This window comes from Astatotilapia calliptera, chromosome 11 (assembly GCF_900246225.1).
Source record: "Astatotilapia calliptera chromosome 11, fAstCal1.2, whole genome shotgun sequence".
NCBI lineage: Eukaryota > Metazoa > Chordata > Actinopteri > Cichliformes > Cichlidae > Astatotilapia > Astatotilapia calliptera.
This window is the reverse complement of record NC_039312.1, coordinates 36233589-36250908: the sequence shown is the minus strand read 5'-3', so window position 1 is coordinate 36250908 and position 17320 is coordinate 36233589. Positions and strand designations below refer to the sequence as shown.

The following is a 17320-nucleotide window of genomic DNA, read 5'->3' as shown; positions in this document are numbered from 1 at the left end:
TCAAATTTTACTCATTAAAGCTCAGCCCTCACAGACAGTTTGTTATGATTACCTGTCGGTCACAGAGGCCACGCCCCTATTTACAGTGGCTTGCAAAAGTATTTGGCCCCCTTGAACTTTCCCACATTTTGCAGTTATTTATTTGTAAAACATGTTTGGAATCATGTCTGATTTTCGTTCCACTCCTCACGTGTTTGTGTTGGTCTTTCATGTGGAATTCCAATAACATTGATTCATGTTTGTGGCTGTAATGTGACAAAATGTGGGAAAGTTGAAAGGGGCCGAATACTTTTGCAAGCCACTGTATGTAAACAGTTGAGTTCTGGTGCAGGTGAAACAGCCCACACTGCTTACATAACAGAACACTGGAGTAAACTCTCGACCATCTCATACTTCTGTTTAATCAGTTTTCTTTTTGATGTTTATTCAGCTGTGTGAGAACTATAACTTTAATCTCAGCCAAACCGATTTACTCACAAACAAATCAGACACTGAAAAAAGCCAAACAATGACATTTATAAGTATCTAATTGACTTATATATCATGTTTGACCTGAGTAGCCAAAGACCACGGTGGGGTTGAAAACGATGTGCGGGGAGTTCGTCTCCCAAAACGTCGGAGCACTTTTGCAAATATGTGAAATCGTGATAAGCCGAGCAGATGTTTGAAGTTCACGCAGCTACATTTTTGCCTGAAAGTATGTTTTGTGACACAGAGTAATATTAAAAGTAGCTGCTGCCATTGTTGGAAACTGGAATATGAATATGAATTCTGGGATAATATAGGCCACAAAGGATACACCCGACCCATCCTTCAAATCTGGGAAAAGGGGAACGCATTTGGAGCAGCTTTTGAATTTGGACAGGCTTCATCGCGTCGCTGTGACGTAATCGGGCTACAAATGCGGCCTCAGGAGGATGCAGCCCATGAACTTGGACACCCCCAATGTCATAGTTTTTCCAATACTGACACCTTTATGAAAGCAGCAGTGTGCGTGCTACTGTGATTTTCACTTTTCACAATAATGATTTAACACAACACCTTTGAGCTTTTATTTTGAAATTGTGCGTTTTGGAAAGCTGAACGTAGAGCACTTGGAGACGAGCACAGGCTGTAAAAAACAGACGAGAGTGATCACGGAAAGGTTTGGACGTGTGAGAGAAAAGATGTAAATCACAGTCACAGCAGGGCGCTCTGACACAGTTCAGTGGGCTGAACTCACGTTGGTGTTGATACTGTTGATGTTTGGATTGAGCTGTTCCCTGCAGGCCATTCAGAAAGAAGAATACAGGTCACCTGACAATCATTTCAGCCAGTAAGCACTCGCATTTACACTGTGTGGAAAATGAATAATTCTGTGAACTCAAAACTAAAAAGAAAAACTAAATAATTGTCCTGTCCACAGCTGTCAACATTACCTCGTCAAGCCTAAGAGCCCGCTGCTGACCCTGAAACGGCGGTGAGGTCGCAAACCGTGAGTCAGCGTCACGCGTTTTCAGGTAGACGGGACCTCATGAAACAAACAGGACGAGTCAGGCTGCTTGATCCATGCTTTATTACAGGAAGTGAAACACAGTCAGCAACCAGTCAGCAACTTTCCGCAGTGAAGCTCCACTCACGTGTTTCACATGGACATGAAAACCAAAACAGATTCTATCACCTGGATTACAGAGCCCGATTAGCCCCACCCCCCACACGTCCATAGATCTGAGGCTCAGACAGAAACGTGACGGCGCGATGTGTCGGGTGTCTCGCTCTCACCGCCGTCTTAAATACGCCAATAAATAAACAGTAAGTTAGCGTTTGTTCAAGTTTAGAGGAAAGAAGCAGCAGAGTTCCCGTTAGCATGTTCGTCCTCTCCGAGTCCGAACGCCACCAGCACACAGACGTACAGCAGTCTGCTCATATGTACACGCCACAGGTCAAAGGTCAGCAGGCTTCCTGACCCTGTGGCCTCCTGGGTCCCTCCAGTGTGACGTGTGAGAGGGTCATCTGTTCAGCTTCTCATCAAACCTGCAGAGAGACAGGAAGTGGATTCATGAACCGCGCCAACATCAGCAGGCCTTAACGTCTCTGTGAGCGTCTTCGTCTTCTCTCCGTCTTCCTCACGGCACAGATCACGTGACATTTCTGCAATCGTTTCTCAATAAAAGGCTCAATGCAAACTGATGGAGGGCTTTTAATTTGGAAATGATACAGGAAGTATGACTCAGTAAAATAGGAGTTAGTCAAACAGAAGGAATAAGAAAAGGCTGTTATCACCAGCTGTTAAGGTGAATAGGGGTCAAAGGTCAGTATGGGTTAGGTCTAAAACATACAGAAGTAGCAGCTAACCCAGCTGCCACTGTTAGCCTTTTTGTGAGGTGTTATAAGCGTTTTCTTGCATTTTGTATTTAATCTGTGTGTTCAATCGATCATCAAAGTTATCTTAGAGCCAGATTAGAGTTACAATGGAGTCCAAGCCAGAGTGGAGTCAGAGTGGAGTCAGAGCAGAGTTAGAGTGGAGTCAGAGTCAGAGTGGAGTTAGAGTGGAGTCAGAGTCAGAGTGGAGTCAGACTGGAGTCAGAGTGGAGTCAGAGTCAGAGTGGAGTCAGAGCAGAGTTAGAGCGGAGTCAGAGTCAGACTGGAGTCAGAGTGGAGTCAGAGTCAGAGTGGAGTTGGAGTGGAGTCAGAGTGGAGTCAGAGTCAGAGTGGAGTTAGAGTGGAGTCAGAGTCAGAGTGGAGTCAGACTGGAGTCAGAGTGGAGTCAGAGTCAGAGTGGAGTTGGAGTGGAGTCAGAGTCAGAGTGGAGTCAGAGCAGAGTTAGAGCAGAGTCAGAGTGGAGTCAGAGTGGAGTTAGAGGGGAGTCAGAGTCAGAGTGGAGTCAGAGTGGAGTTAGAGTGGAGTCAGTCAGAGTGGAGTCAGACTGGAGTCAGAGTGGAGTCAGAGTCAGAGTGGAGTTGGAGTGGAGTCAGAGTCAGAGTGGAGTCAGAGTCAGAGTGGAGTTGGAGTGGAGTCAGAGTGGAGTCAGAGCAGAGTTAGAGCGGAGTCAGAGTGGAGTCAGAGTGGAGTCAGAGTCAGAGTGGAGTCAGAGTGGAGTTAGAGTGGAGTCAGAGTCAGAGTGGAGTCAGACTGGAGTCAGAGTGGAGTCAGAGTCAGAGTGGAGTTGGAGTGGAGTCAGAGTCAGAGTGGAGTCAGAGTCAGAGTCAGAGTGGAGTTGGAGTGGAGTCAGAGTGGAGTCAGAGCAGAGTTAGAGCGGAGTCAGAGTCAGAGTGGAGTCAGAGTCAGAGTGGAGTTAGAGGGGAGTCAGAGTCAGAGTGGAGTCAGAGTCAGAGTGGAGTTGGAGTGGAGTCAGAGTCAGAGTGGAGTCAGAGTCAGAGTGGAGTTGGAGTGGAGTCAGAGGGCCTTACTGGCGGATGGCGTCGGGGATCTGCAGCTGGTCTGTGGGGATGAGCTCGGACAGCTGCTGCAGACTCTGAATGAAGCGGATCTTCCTGCTGAACTTATCGCTGTGGAGAACAGGGTCAAAGGTCACAGGTGAGACAGACCAACTACATCAAGCTAACACAACACATCAGGACCTGGGATAGTTTAACCTGTAAGATTTCTCACTGAGATTTATCTGTGTAATGACCAGATCCACCACAGGAGGCCGCTCTAACCGAGGGGGAAGACTTGGGGTCCTGTTCTAAACCTCAGGTCTGAGCTTTAGAATGTGTTTCTGCTGCAACATCCAACATCTGCATAACATCAAACACTCTTTAAGACACTGAGATGGCGCCTTGTGCTGACCGATGTTTCCATCAGGCGGTGCAGTTCTGTGAGGTTCTGGTTTCACCAGCGTGCACCACAGACTCTTGGAAGAATTCTTCAAGATCGAAAGAATTACGAAGATTGGCAATGTGTTAATCGTCAGCAACAGACATGACAGCCGTTTAATCTAACGCCAGTAAATTATTGGGTCTTAAATGTTATGTAGACATCTGCCACCAGGTGGTGCATCGTCGTTGGGAAAACCTGCTCATCTCCATCTATTATTACTTTATTACATTAATATAACAGGAGGTTCAGTAAAAACGTCCTTCAAGGAGCTGCTCTTTACTTTCTTACTCTGAGTAACTGTCAGAGCCTGTACTTTTTCACTTAAGTTTAAATCCATACTTGAACTTTTACTGCAGTATTTTTTAACACTAGTATATGTACTTCATATTGATGTCGTCAAAGAACAGCATCGTGGTCCGTAAAGCCCAACAGCGACTCTACTTCCTCCTCAAACTGAGGAGAGCGAGAGCAGAGAAAGGATCGTGGGTGCTTCTCTGCCCTCACTCCAGGACATCTACTCTCTCCCTGCTCTGTTGACCCCGCCCCCCCAAAACTCTGAACCACCGCCCTTCACTGACTCCCACACTCCCACTTTCCCAAAAACACTCAGACTGTGTTGGACACTGTTGTGTGTATAAGACTTTTATCTTTTATGTTGTTTAGTGTAACACTGAGGACTGTGGGAGCCCTGCAGTTTCACTGTGTATGATCTGTACATGTGCTTTTGACAATAACTCTTCTCTACTTAAACACTGAATGTCTGGACTTTTGCCACCTCTGATCATGAATGTGATAAATATTTTAAAATGCCTTTGTTGTTAGTTTTTGACATTTTCCACCCTGCTTCTCTCAATGACTATCGCCCTGTAGCCCTCACCTCAGTAGTGATGAAGTGCTTTGAACGCCTGGTCAGAGACTTCATCATTTCTTCACTACCAGACACACTGGACCCACTACAGTTCGCTTACCGTCCAAATCGTTCCACAGACGATGCCATCTCTCATCTCCTCCACACATCACTCACTCACTTGGACACTAGAAGGGGGAATTATGTTAAAATGCTCTTCATAGACTACAGCTCTGCATTTAACACCATAATTCCCTCCACACTCACCACCAAGCTGGAGCATCTGGGACTCAGCTCATCTATGTGTCAGTGGATCTCCAACTTCCTAACTGGCAGACCACAGGCAGTAAGGATGGGCGGACATGTCTCAGCCTCCACCACTCTCAGCACTGGAGCCCCCCAGGGGTGTGTTCTGAGCCCCCTGCTGTACTCTTTGTACACATATGACTGCGTGGCCACTACCAGCTCCACCACCATCATCAAGTTTGCTGACGACACCGTCGTGGTGGGCCTGATCTCTGATAACAACGAGACGGCCTACCTGAAGGAGATTAGGAATCTGGAGAACTGGTGCCAGAGGAACAACCTCCTTCTAAACGTCAGTAAGACAAAGGAGCTGATAGTGGACTTCAGCACTAAGCAGGAGAGGAACTACCAGACCCCCGTCATCAACGAGTGCCCAGTGGAGAGAGTGGACAGCTTCAAATACCTCGGAGTTCACATCACGCAGGACCTGTCATGGTCCTGTCACATCAACACCGTGGTGAAAAAGGCCCGACAGCGTCTCTACCACCTCAGACGCTTGAGAGACTTCCAACTGCCCTCCAAGGTGCTCAGGAACTTTTACTCGTGCACCATAGAGAGCATCCTGGCGGGAAACATCTTAACCTGGTTCGGGAACAGCACCATGCAGGACAGACGAGCTCTACAGAAGGTTGTGCGGTCAGCTGAGCGCACCATCCGCTCCGAGCTCCCTGACCTGCACTCAATCTACAGCAGGCGGTGCTGGACCAAGGCCAGGAAGATCGTGAAGGACCTCAGCCATCCCAACAACAGACTGTTCTCTCTGTTGAGGTCAGGAAAGCGATTCCGCTCCCTGAAGACCAACACAGAGAGACTGAGGAGGAGCTTCTTCCCGCAGGCGATACGGTCTCTCAATCACACCACCACACAGTACTGACCCACACATATGGTTCTTACACACACACTGGACTTTCTGGACTTTGGTTTTGCACAACACTGGTCACTATATTCTTCATTTCCGGTTAACACTTGTACAGCTGCTGTTATTGTGTATATATTTATTTATATTTCTTCATACATTCTTATATAGTTCTATATTGTGTATTTTGTTGTACAGTTATTTTATTTTCAACTTTAATTTATATATTTTATCTTATTCTTTCCCAGTTAAATTTACCCTTCATTCTAATTTGTGTTGTACAGTTATTTCATTTTTAACCTTAATTTATATTTTATTCCTTCCTAGTTAAATTTACCCTTTTTAATTTTTCATATTTATTTCCTATCTTATTCATAGCCTTTTCCTTTTTTGTTTTCTTTAGGTCACGAGCAGTTGTCCAAGCATTTCACTACATATCATACTGTGTATGACTGTGTACGTGACAAATAAAATTTGAATTTGAATTTGAATTTGAACTAAACTTCTGAGCATTTCTTACTTTTACACTAGTCTGTTAGTCTAATTTCTTTCCCTCATCCCAAGTAAAGACTCATTAGATGCTGCACCGTGAACGTGCACACAGTGATTTATCCAGTGAGCTGCACTTTGACTCCATACAGAGTCAAAGTGCAGCACACTGACAGAGGCCCTGCTAGATTTCAGCTTCTTGGTACTTCACTGCCACCTTCTGGTGGTAGGAATGCACTGCAGCCAACCAGGGTCCAGAAAAACCAAATGTACATTGTGTGTGTGTGTGTGTGTGTGTGTGTGTGTGTGTGTGTGCGCGCTGACCTGATAAAAGGTTTGACCAGCGTGATGAGAGCTTTGATGTACCAGGCGGGATGGACGACCAGCAGCCCCTTCAGGTCCTTCTTCAGCCTGCGGAGACATGAGGACAGTGAACCCCCATGTCCTTGTGCGCTAAACACACTTCAAAGGCCACCGTGACCATCAGCTGGTCGCGGTAACGCCATTACGTATGACAGACGAGTTAAAGTGCTGCTGTGGTTGTAAGCGTGCACAGCTGTGATGAGGAGGAGGAAGAAGATGACCTCCAAAGAGCTGGAAACATGGCTGAATCCCCGACATCATCTCCCAACAGCAAAGGCAACTGATGATTACATCATGACCACACAGAGCAGCGCTCCAATCAGAGCGTCTTTTACACAGCGAGCGTGATCAATCAGATTAAAGACGTCATGACGGAGTCTGACCCGACGTCAGCACCATCACCTGCTGTCGTTGAGCCACAGCCAGCTATTAGCTTTTATTAGCAGAAGGTGACATGGCGAGAGGCGGGGGGTGTTGAACCCCCACTGCTGCCATCTTGGATTGCAGAGTTGGTGGGTTGGTTGTTTCCAAACAGGAAGTCTGACTCGAGTGGATGCTCCAAATAGGATCTCGGCGCTGCACGCCACGCAGCGTGTGAAAATCAGGTCGTGACCCTGACACTGCAAATGGATGAATAGAGGGGTCATTTTTGTTGTGGCTGTGATGGGGGTGGAGCTCTCCGTTGGCGCTCTTGCCTATGGTTAGCGTAACGCGCCTTGTTTTCACCTTAGCTCGTCTCACATTCAGAATATCCCGTCTTCCTCCTCTCACCCACACCGGTCGCGGCTGATGGCCACCCCTGAGCCTGGTACTGCTGGAGGTTACTTCCTGTCGCCAAAGTGCCTTCTCATAGGGGGTCACATGATTGTTAGGTGCCCCGATGCAACTGTTCGTGCTACATAAATAAAGCAAAATTGCAGGTAGTTGAACTGAAAGATCATCTCGCCGCATGGTCCACAGGTCGGAGCAGACACAGCGAGCAGTTATGAGAAGCTCTACTCGTCTACGGGGTCACAGTTACTTTTTTTTTTTTTCCTCTTTTTTAAGGCAAAGAAAGATGCCCAACGGATTTACTTTACCAAACTGACCATCCCAGCCTTGCCGTAATGGTCCATTTGATTCACCTTTTATTGTTTATTTTATTTTCACTTACTGAATACGGGACAGACTTGACTGGGGGAAAGAAGGGGAGAAAGAAAGAGGGAAAGAGAAACAGCTGAGAAGAGGGACGGGGGAGAAAGGCAAAAGACAAAAACCAACAGAACGGGCAGAGAAAAAAAAATGCATATATCAATCACCTGGATCACCTGCTGAGAAAGAAAAAAGAAAGCAAGCAGAAGAGAACAAGAGTAATAGAATAAACAACATCACAATGATATATGGGAATATGACAGTAAATACTAAATGTTAAACATTATTGTGCAGCACATAAGATCAACAGAACACAGTGTGCTTTGAGGTAGGAGCCAAAAAGGGTGTAGTTTGTGGGTGTGATCACCCGTGTGTACACCTGTGAGCATGGACGCGCTTGATTTTAAAAGGTTCCTTCATGTAATGATCTGCTAGAGGGTGTGGGGGGGCCACAGCCCCGTCCTCCAGGGCATGAAGCAGGTATGGAGGAGATCAAAACTCCAGACATCCAGAGGCCCCAAAACACAAGAGACCAAGGAAGACCAACAGAGGGGCAGCCGTGCCACTGTCCCAGAAAGAGCTGAGGAGAGTCCCAGATGAGGGCTCACTCAGCAGCCGCGGAGCAGAAGCCAGGGGGAGTTGCAGTGACGCGTCCGTGAGCTCCGCCGGCAGCCAGCTGCGCCTGAGTGACCGAGCCCCAGGCCGAGAGGCCGGGGGCACCCCACCTCCGAAGTGGCCCGAGCGAGCCCCAGGCTCCAGGCCCCGATAAGCGGCCGCCAAGGAGTGAGCCGGTGTGTACCTGGACGCCCACCCCCAGACACAAAGAACCACCAACGCACCGATGTCTGAGGGAGTCCGCCACTGGCAGGGGAAGTGGTGGTGGGGGGAGATAGGCCTCCAAACCTTGGAGGGCCTGAGATGTCCCCAGAGAGGTGGCGCCTGACACCCAACCTGACATATAGACACAGACATACAGGCACACACAGACACAAACATCCATTCCCACCCTCATGCTCTCATATGCACTCACTCCACACTCAACCAACGTGGAGACAGACATAAAGAGACGCTGTACACACGATCACACTCCCCAAGCGTACTCTACAAACCGGGTCTAGGTACCCTTGCCCCTGGAGGGGGGAACTGCACCCAGACCCAGGTGGTGTTACCCTTTTCCCTGCGGTGGGGGGAGGCAGACCGCCCCGACTCCGCAGCAGCAGGGAGGCCCCACACTCCAGACCGCAGTCGGACGGCCAACTCCTCCTACTAGCCCCCCTGCTCCAGCAGGTCGCAGAGAATGGGGGTGAGAGAAGACTCCAAACCTCCCTCCACCCGCTCATTGTAATGTTGATGCATGTGTGTTCTAAGGTGCATTTAAAACCCAGGAGGGCATGGAGCTACCTGCCAGAGAGCAGCAGGTAAGCGCATGATCCCTCCTGCTAGCCCTCAATGTCTACGTGTATTTAAAATTGAGAGGTGGGCAACGACGCCAGGGGTGGGGTGTACACCCTGATGGTACTTTGGACTCCGTGTATCGTGCCCACCCCCAAGATCCTATATGTATGTGTAATGAGAGTGTGAGTAATGTGAATGTCTAAGTTGTGGGATAAAATTGAGGCAGAGGCAGCCAGAAGGGGACAGGGGGGGGGGGGGGTAGCCTCCTCTGCACCCTGGTGACATACCCCTACTCCAAGGCCCTGCATGTGTGGGTGGTTGTGGTGGAGCGGGAAGAGGGAGGCAGCTGGAGATGGGGAGGGAAGGAAGGGAGGGGCAAGTGACCCCTCCCTGGGGCCAGCTCCCCCGCTGACCCCAGTAGGTACCCCCATACTCCGCAACCCGCCAGGGAAAGGGGGCCCAGGCCCATCAGACCGGGGCCCAGCGCAGCAGCGCAGCCCGGCCCCACAGAGCCCAGGACAGTCTACCCAACCCCACCACAGAGAAAACTGCACCCACCCCACCATCCACTCATCTTCCAGACTACATAAGACAATAAACACCCAGGCTGAGATCTTCCTCCACCTCTCCTGTATCTCCCCCTCCTGCAGAGAGTTCCTGAGGAGAGGAAAGCTCCTGCAAGATGTGACAATCTTCCCCACCAGTTGAAGAGCCCCCCAGGTGGCTCGATGCACCGGCGGCACCCTGCTCCAGGGCTGGGCCCCCATGCACCCACCCGCCCACAACCCCGGCAACACACCAACCAGGACCCAAGCCCCCGAGGCCTGGCCCGGGCCCCAGCCCAAAGACGGAGCGCCCCCAGAACCTCACGCCCATCCCGGACCTACCCAGGGGCAGCCAGGGGTCACAGTTACTGAAGGAACAGGAAGTAAAGAAGCTCCACCCCTCAGAGCGGTGCTGAGAGGGGATGCTGTACCTCCTGTCGATGGACGTGTAGCACTGGTGAAGCCATTTGATGGAGGGCAGCTTATTTCTGGGAGCCATGGCGCACAGGTAGACTAGCAGGTAATTCTCTGAGACCATCAGGTCCAGCGTCCCCACAATGTACCTGCAGGGGAAGACAGGTGATAAAGGAGGCGTGGCTCACACCTGCTAGCATTTGACCACAATTTCTGGGCCCAAACTCACCTGAACAGGTTTTCCATGACATACTCGTAGTTTTCCACTGTGTTCTCCGGCAGGTAACAAGAAGTGAAGAGGATGATGGCGTTCATCCCGTCTCCAAAGTAGCCTGTCAACCAACCACAGGCAGAGCTGTCACGGTGCAATTTCAAATACAACACAGTGTTAGCTCCATGGCACCTGCAGGTGTGTTACAGGTGAGTGTGTGTGGCGCTCCTGCAGGTGTAATATCAGTGTATCATCTTATTTGTGTTACAGGTGTTTTTCAGGTGTGTGTGAGACCTGGAAGCTCCTGCAGGTGTATTACAGGTAGTTTGGTGGGTGTGTGACCTCTGACCTCCATGCGACAGGACCTGCAGGTACGGCTCCAGGACGCTCATGTTGACATGGTATTCGTGTCCTGAGATGCAGAACCGCCTCCAGCGCCGCCCTCTGCTGTCCACCTGATCCAGCTCCATCAGACCTTCGGACTGCTCCATCGGATTTCTGGCCACAGCTCCACCTCTGCCCATCCGAGGAAGGTCGTCTGTGAGACAGAGGTCAGAGGTCAGCTGCTTTTCTCTCGGTTACATTACTTCCCATCTGCGTGCACATCTCACCGTCCCACTCCAGGTCGTGCATGCTGTCCGGCAGTGTTCCTGTCTCGCTGTCCGATGGCGTCTCCAGAGCTTCCAGGTTGATGTCAAGCGACGGTGTGTCGTCTGGTGTCCCTGACAGCGCGGCTGCAGAGAAGCTGTTCCGATCGTTCGAGTCACGGCGGTTCAGCGTGAGACTCAGAGACGGTGCCACCAGACGCTTCTTAGCTCCGCCTCCACCCGATAGAGTGAGGCTGGTGACCGGAGCTAAAGAACAGAGGACAGAGTGAACACTGATTGATTTTTGGAAGATTGTTGTCATTGATTTTGATCACCTTTGATTGGTGACTTTGAGCTTTGTCAGAATCAGAATACTTTACTGAGCCATAGAGGAAATGATGTTGGTTACAGCGCTCCAGTACCAACAGCAACAAAGACAATACAGGAAATAAACAATAGCACAATATATACAATATTTACATATATATAAGCCACTTACTAACAGTGTTGAGTAAGTTACTTTAAATTAGTAACTTAGTTACATTACTAGTTACTTCCATCAAAAGTAACTCAGTTACTTGAAGTTACTCGTTACTTTCAAAGTAACTAGTTAGTAGGGAAAGTAACTTTGGTTTTACTCAGAACTCGGAAATTCTGCCTTCTGAATAGGAAGATGTAGGTAACACCAGACTGCAGATGAGCTGCATACAGAGCTGGACTGGGACAGAAAATTGTTTCTCCATCACCTGTTCAGCTCTGATGGTTCAGTAAGGACATCTCCTGGTTTCATCTTCATGTTTCCCTCTCACCACATATCCAAACCGACATCATGACCAGCAGCTTTACAGCTGTGGCTCCAGCAAACATCAGCTGATACTAGAAATTAATATTAAATAAACTCCACCTAAACTTGGTTCATATCTGACCCAGATGGACTGCAGGTCATAACTTCTAACCTGAAGTTCAGTTCACCTGACACTCTCGGACCAGCGGCCGCTTCGGGTCTCTCCTCTTGCCTCCCTTTCCCTCATCCACCTGCTGGCCTCCACCACTTGCTTATGTTACTGAATCTGTGGAAGCTCCGCGATAGCCACCACACGAAGTAACGAGTAACGACCCTATCTAAATCCCAGTAACGAGTAACGCGTTCCTGATTTTGGCATAACTAGTTACCGCGCTCGTTACCACAATAATAATGTAGTTACTGTAACGCGTTACTTAATAACGCGTTAGTCCCAACACTGCTTACTAATAAATATCTGAATAAGAAAGAAGAGCATGAGCAAAGAGGGTGTAGCAATAGCAGTATACAGTGTGTTGGGTGGATGAGTTGTACAGGGAGATGGCCACAGGCAGGAATGCATTCCTGGGTCGTTCAGTGGTGCTTTTTGGTAATCTCAGTCTATGACTGAGCGTGCTCTTGTGGGAGGAATTATCCAACACTGTCTTTATCCTGGACAACGTATGCCTCTCCATCACAACCTTAAGAGAGTCCAGCTACATCCCCACAACATTGCTGGCCTTGCAGATCAGTTCGTTGAGTCTGTTAGCATCAGCAACCCTCAATCTGCTCCCCCAGCATGCAACAGCGTAGAGGATAGCACTGGCCACAACAGACTCGTAGCTTCAACTTTAGCTTACAAAAATTGGTTTTCACCTGATTCTCCTGCTGGACTTTCTGTATCATCCTCTGGAAGTGGTCTGAAGCAGCAAGCCCAGCAACGCCAGCCAGGTAAAACCAGGTAAACATGTGAAACAAAGAGGTGAGAAGATATTCACCACACACATTAGCTTTAGTTTGCATTTATTCACAGCTATTAGCTTCTGTTAGCACATATTAGCATTAGCCTTTATTAAAGCTACATTCGCCTCTTACCATATGTTACTATTAGCCTCTGTTAGCACAAATTAACATCCTCCATAAGGATCTATTTATCTTTATTAGCCTCTGTTAGCATGACCTCTGACCTGGGGAAGCCATCATCCTGCCACTCCTCCCTCAGCTCCATGTCCTGGATGTTGGCGGGGCTTGAGGGCCCTGGAGCAGACCTGGAAGAGCAAAGAAAAACCGAAACTGGGACCCAATTCAGATTCTCTTCTCTGATTGGCTGATTGTTCTTCTGCAGGTATTTTGACGTTTTTTTGTGGTTTTATTATTTAAAGTTAAATAAAGACCAATAAATAAGTTTGTTTGATCGGACATTCATGACTCACACACACACCTTGGTCTGACCTCCTGTGACGTTCGTTTGGAGGTTTGTAAACTATTTATAGCTCCAGGGTTTCCGTCCAATCACAGATCTGACCTGCAGGCAGTTAAGCCTCCTGGTGATTAAAATCAGATCAAACCCGTCTGACTGCTCTGACTATCTCACACACACCTGAACAGGTGAACAAGGGAGGGGCTTCATTGTTCCTCTGTTTGCTGTGAAGCTGACACACCTGATCTCCAGCGACAGTAACTGAACAGGTGTGTGCAGTGGGTGGTCCTCTGCAGGTGAGGAGTGTTTTCACTGCGGTACCTTCAGGGTCAGCTCGCAAAAATATCAGAACTCTGATGAGCCTCCACAAAAACAAAGAGGAGAGATGAAGGAGTCTGTAAAGCTTCCTTGGAGTCACTCCTGGTGAGGAACAGCTGTGGATGGATACATGAAAGTTCAGATGAAATCCTGGTAAAGATTAAAACTCTTCACAAAGGATCTCAGCCAATCAGAGGGCTCCTCAGGTGAGAACATGTGAGAAGAAGGAGGAGGAGTTTAAGACGATGAAGACTGATGTTTGCAGATCGTATAATCTGCTCAGTTCTTTGTCTCCAGCCTTAAAGATTCGTAAAGTCTTGGCGGCTGCCCCCTGGTGGTGCGTGCAGATACTGCAGGTGAACTGCAGGGGGTGGAGCCAATCATTATTACATCATCACCTTTGATTCTGAGCTCGTCCCAGCAGATGGCACACTTGGCTCAGGCTGTTGATTTACAGCCAGATTTTCTAAAAAAAGCCAAAATGGTGTGTGAGCGCAGTCCTCAGGTGTGTTATCAGACGCACCTCCGTGGGCAGTAAGGTTAGGCCAGGAACATAAGATGCTTTGTTTCGGCGCGGGTTATTAAACTGCGTGTTGTGAACGTTAAATATTCTCCCCTAATGTCCTCGGCTCTGCATGTGTTACAACGGCCTCACCTGCGCAGGTGAAGCTGCAGGTGCAGAGTGCGAGGCGTGAACCTCAGAGCGATGTTCAGTCCGTTTCTTCATCAGCTCAAACACAGTTCACATTACTGGCAGTTTGTTTGGTGACGTTCACTCAGCACCTGCTCCACAGATCAGCTGTTTGCAGGAGCATGATGGGAAATTGCAAAAACTCAACGTGTGACACAAACTAGTGCATGACACGCAGGCGTGACCGGACGCCTCACCTGCAGAGCTTCACGGACTGAGTTAGGAGCTCAGAGAGTGTTTTCAGGGACTCGGGAGGATCAGAGGCCTCCTCTGGTCTTTGACTCTGAGCTCAGATCCAGGAAAAGGCGTCAGCTTCCTGTCCGAGGACCAGAACCCGATCAGGACCCGACCAGGAGCCAATCAGAAACTGCAGACTAATCAGTGAAGTCATCAGCAAGGAAGAGATCGGCGATGAGGCTCAGGACCTGGACCGGGAGACCCCATAGCAAGCAGGAAGTCAACGGACATCACTTCCTGCTGATCAACAGCCCAGATCATCAGGCGGTGAACATATCACAGAGACCCCTTCACTGACCGTCAGCAGCAGAAGCAGTTTGAATTGAACTTCCTCTTTTTACTGAGCAGGAAATGCGCACGCACACACGCACAAATACACACACACACTCTCACACAGCGTTTGAGCTGTAAATATTTACCTGTCCTCACCCTGCCCGTCTGTATGCTCAGTGGGGGAGCTCATGATGTCACTCTGATGTCACGGCGTGCTCTGACCAGCGTGTGGGACCCACTGGATGTCTGAGTGTGGTGTCCTCCTTCCTCTCCTCTCCCTCGCACAGAGGGAGTTCCCACTCTGACTCTATGGGGCTCGCTCGCTCTCTCTCTCTCTGCCTGACAGGTTTGTCTGCATTTCACCACAGAGCCGCCACCTGATTGGCCACGCTCACCTGCTCCTTGCACACAGGTGAGGTGGCAGATCAGCTTCAGCCTGCTTCATTAAAAATCCACCAATCAGATGCTGAAGCTATTTAAAGCAGGAGGAAGTGCAGAGTGTCCGCAGGGTCCTAGTGCCTGTGAGAGCAGCTTAAATTCAGTTAAATGCTTTAAAAAGACTTTTATTTTGGAAGTCAGGAGGCATGAATGACATATATTTAGGAATCAACACAAGAAATCCAGAGATAAAGGAGAAAATTTTACAACCATAATTAGAAATAACATTTCCACTTCAAACACCCAAGTTAATAAATCGACTCACTACTAGGGATGGGTACCGGTGTTCTGACATAAACGGTAGTAACCAGACCGAAAAGCAGCGCACATTTCGGTGCTTTATTTCGGTGCTTTTTTTTCCTGAGCTGTGACACACTTCTAGCCAATCATTTTACGTTTCCCAGGATAGTAGGCGGGGCCAGGTACGTACGTTCTGTTAGAGCAGAGCTACAGATTAAAAATGTCCAAGGCGAAGCGGTCAAAAGTCTGGCTGTACTTCACAGCAAAAGATGCAAACTCAGCAGCAACAAGTGCTTTAAGCTGATACTGTGATACTGTCAAAGGAGGTAACACCAAGAATCCGATTAAACAGCTGGCGACACATAGCGTTTTTTTAAAAGCCGAGAAATGCGCGGTATTTGATAGCTTGCTGCGAGACCTCACACTGTGCACGTTGGGTGGGTTGCCAGTTATCGGACCCGGAGCAACATCCCCCAAAAACCCGAAGAGGAGAGTCCTGGCCCCTAGCCCTGCCAGTGTAGCAGAAATGATGAGGATGCAGCAGCAGCCGTTCTTCTCTGCGTGAGTAGCTTAATGTTGTTCGTGTGTAATTTATGTTGAGTAGGCTAACCACGTTATTACATTAATGCATGTAAGGTGAACTAGCAAACATCATCATAGCTACATGCGGCTGTCTTCTTGTTTGATGGCAGATACTCCCTTCACCCTGGACAAAAAGGCTAAAATGACCAAAGAAAAAGTGGGAAACAGCTAAACATGAGAGGTTTTTGGACAAAGTTTGTGTTTTTTTTTCATTGTTTAAGCACTGCTTCCAACCAAGAGTGATGCCATATATGCCCCATAGCTGCAGAAAAGGCTAACATTGTTATCTTTTTACAAAAAAAACAGCTGAACATGAGAAGTTTTTGGACAAAGTTTGTGTTCTCCATTCATTAAGCACCGGTTCGAGCACCGTTTAAGCACCGGCACCGTTTCAAAAGTACCGATTTGGCACCAGTATCGGATAAAACCTAAACGATACCCATCCCTACTCACTACAATAAATACATCGAGTCCAACGGGGGAAGGTCAGAAGGAAGGCGAGTGTTTCAGAGGGGAAACCACAAGTCTGAGCAGATGTTCCAGATGTTTACAGAGTTGTACCCCAAACTTTATCCTGATGACTCATGATGAAACATTGTAAATAAAAAAACCAAAACCCTTTCTTCTGCAAACTTCCTGTTGCTGCAAGCTTCTTCCCTCTGTTTCACAATAAAAGTCTTTCCCTTCTCAGTGCAATTATTGTGAAACATGATTTATTCACAGCTGGTTTCCTGACAGTTGGCTGCAGTTCTTTTTCTCTTTAATAAAACACCCAAAACCAACAGTCTACGGAGGCCCAACAGTGCCAAATCTGTCAGAAATTCACATCTTCAGAAAACCCCCAAAAAAACAAACAGATTCAAACAAGCATGAAGGTCCGCTATGACGGCACACCTCACCTGGATGCAACATGTGATCACAAGCTCAGGTACGAGCCAGTGTTGTGTCTGCACACGCTGTTAGCAGCAAAGTCTGTATATTTTTTTATATATTTTATTTTATTGTTTACTCCATTTAATTTGTAAAATATGCACACACACACACACACACACACACACACACACGTAGAAAAACATATTTAGTATACACATCCAGTAATGCATATACTATTATATATTGTACATATATTTATTAGTCTCAGATTTAGCCATTCTTATATTTTGCTTGTTGTACGTTATTGTATTTTTGCACATCTCTGTTGCTTGTGAAGCTCGCACGCAAGAATTTCACTCACATGTGCTGTACCAGTGTACCTGCACATGTGATGTGACAATAAAAGTGATTTGATTTGAGTCTGTGAGAAATGGCACAGATAACAGTCTGACATAAAACTTTAAGTTTGCACCAAAGAGGCGATTCCCAAAGAGCTGAAACGGCACAAGTGTGAGGCCTGAA

General features: G+C 48.1%; 1 protein-coding gene across 1 annotated transcript; it reads right to left on the bottom strand.

Annotated features, from left to right (window-relative positions):
* Positions 1–1538: 1538 nt before the first annotated feature.
* bnipl (BCL2 interacting protein like) lies at positions 1539–16938 on the bottom strand. Its single transcript, XM_026185631.1, has 11 exons — positions 16379–16938; positions 14812–15184; positions 12914–12994; positions 12603–12646; positions 10970–11212; positions 10708–10896; positions 10377–10479; positions 10165–10296; positions 6624–6710; positions 3390–3488; positions 1539–2013 (listed from the first exon to the last, which is right to left on the bottom strand). Exons 2-11 carry the CDS (start codon positions 14853–14855, stop codon positions 1989–1991), a joined length of 1047 nt encoding a protein of 348 aa, XP_026041416.1. The 5' UTR covers positions 14856–15184; positions 16379–16938; the 3' UTR covers positions 1539–1988.
* Positions 16939–17320: the final 382 nt, after the last annotated feature.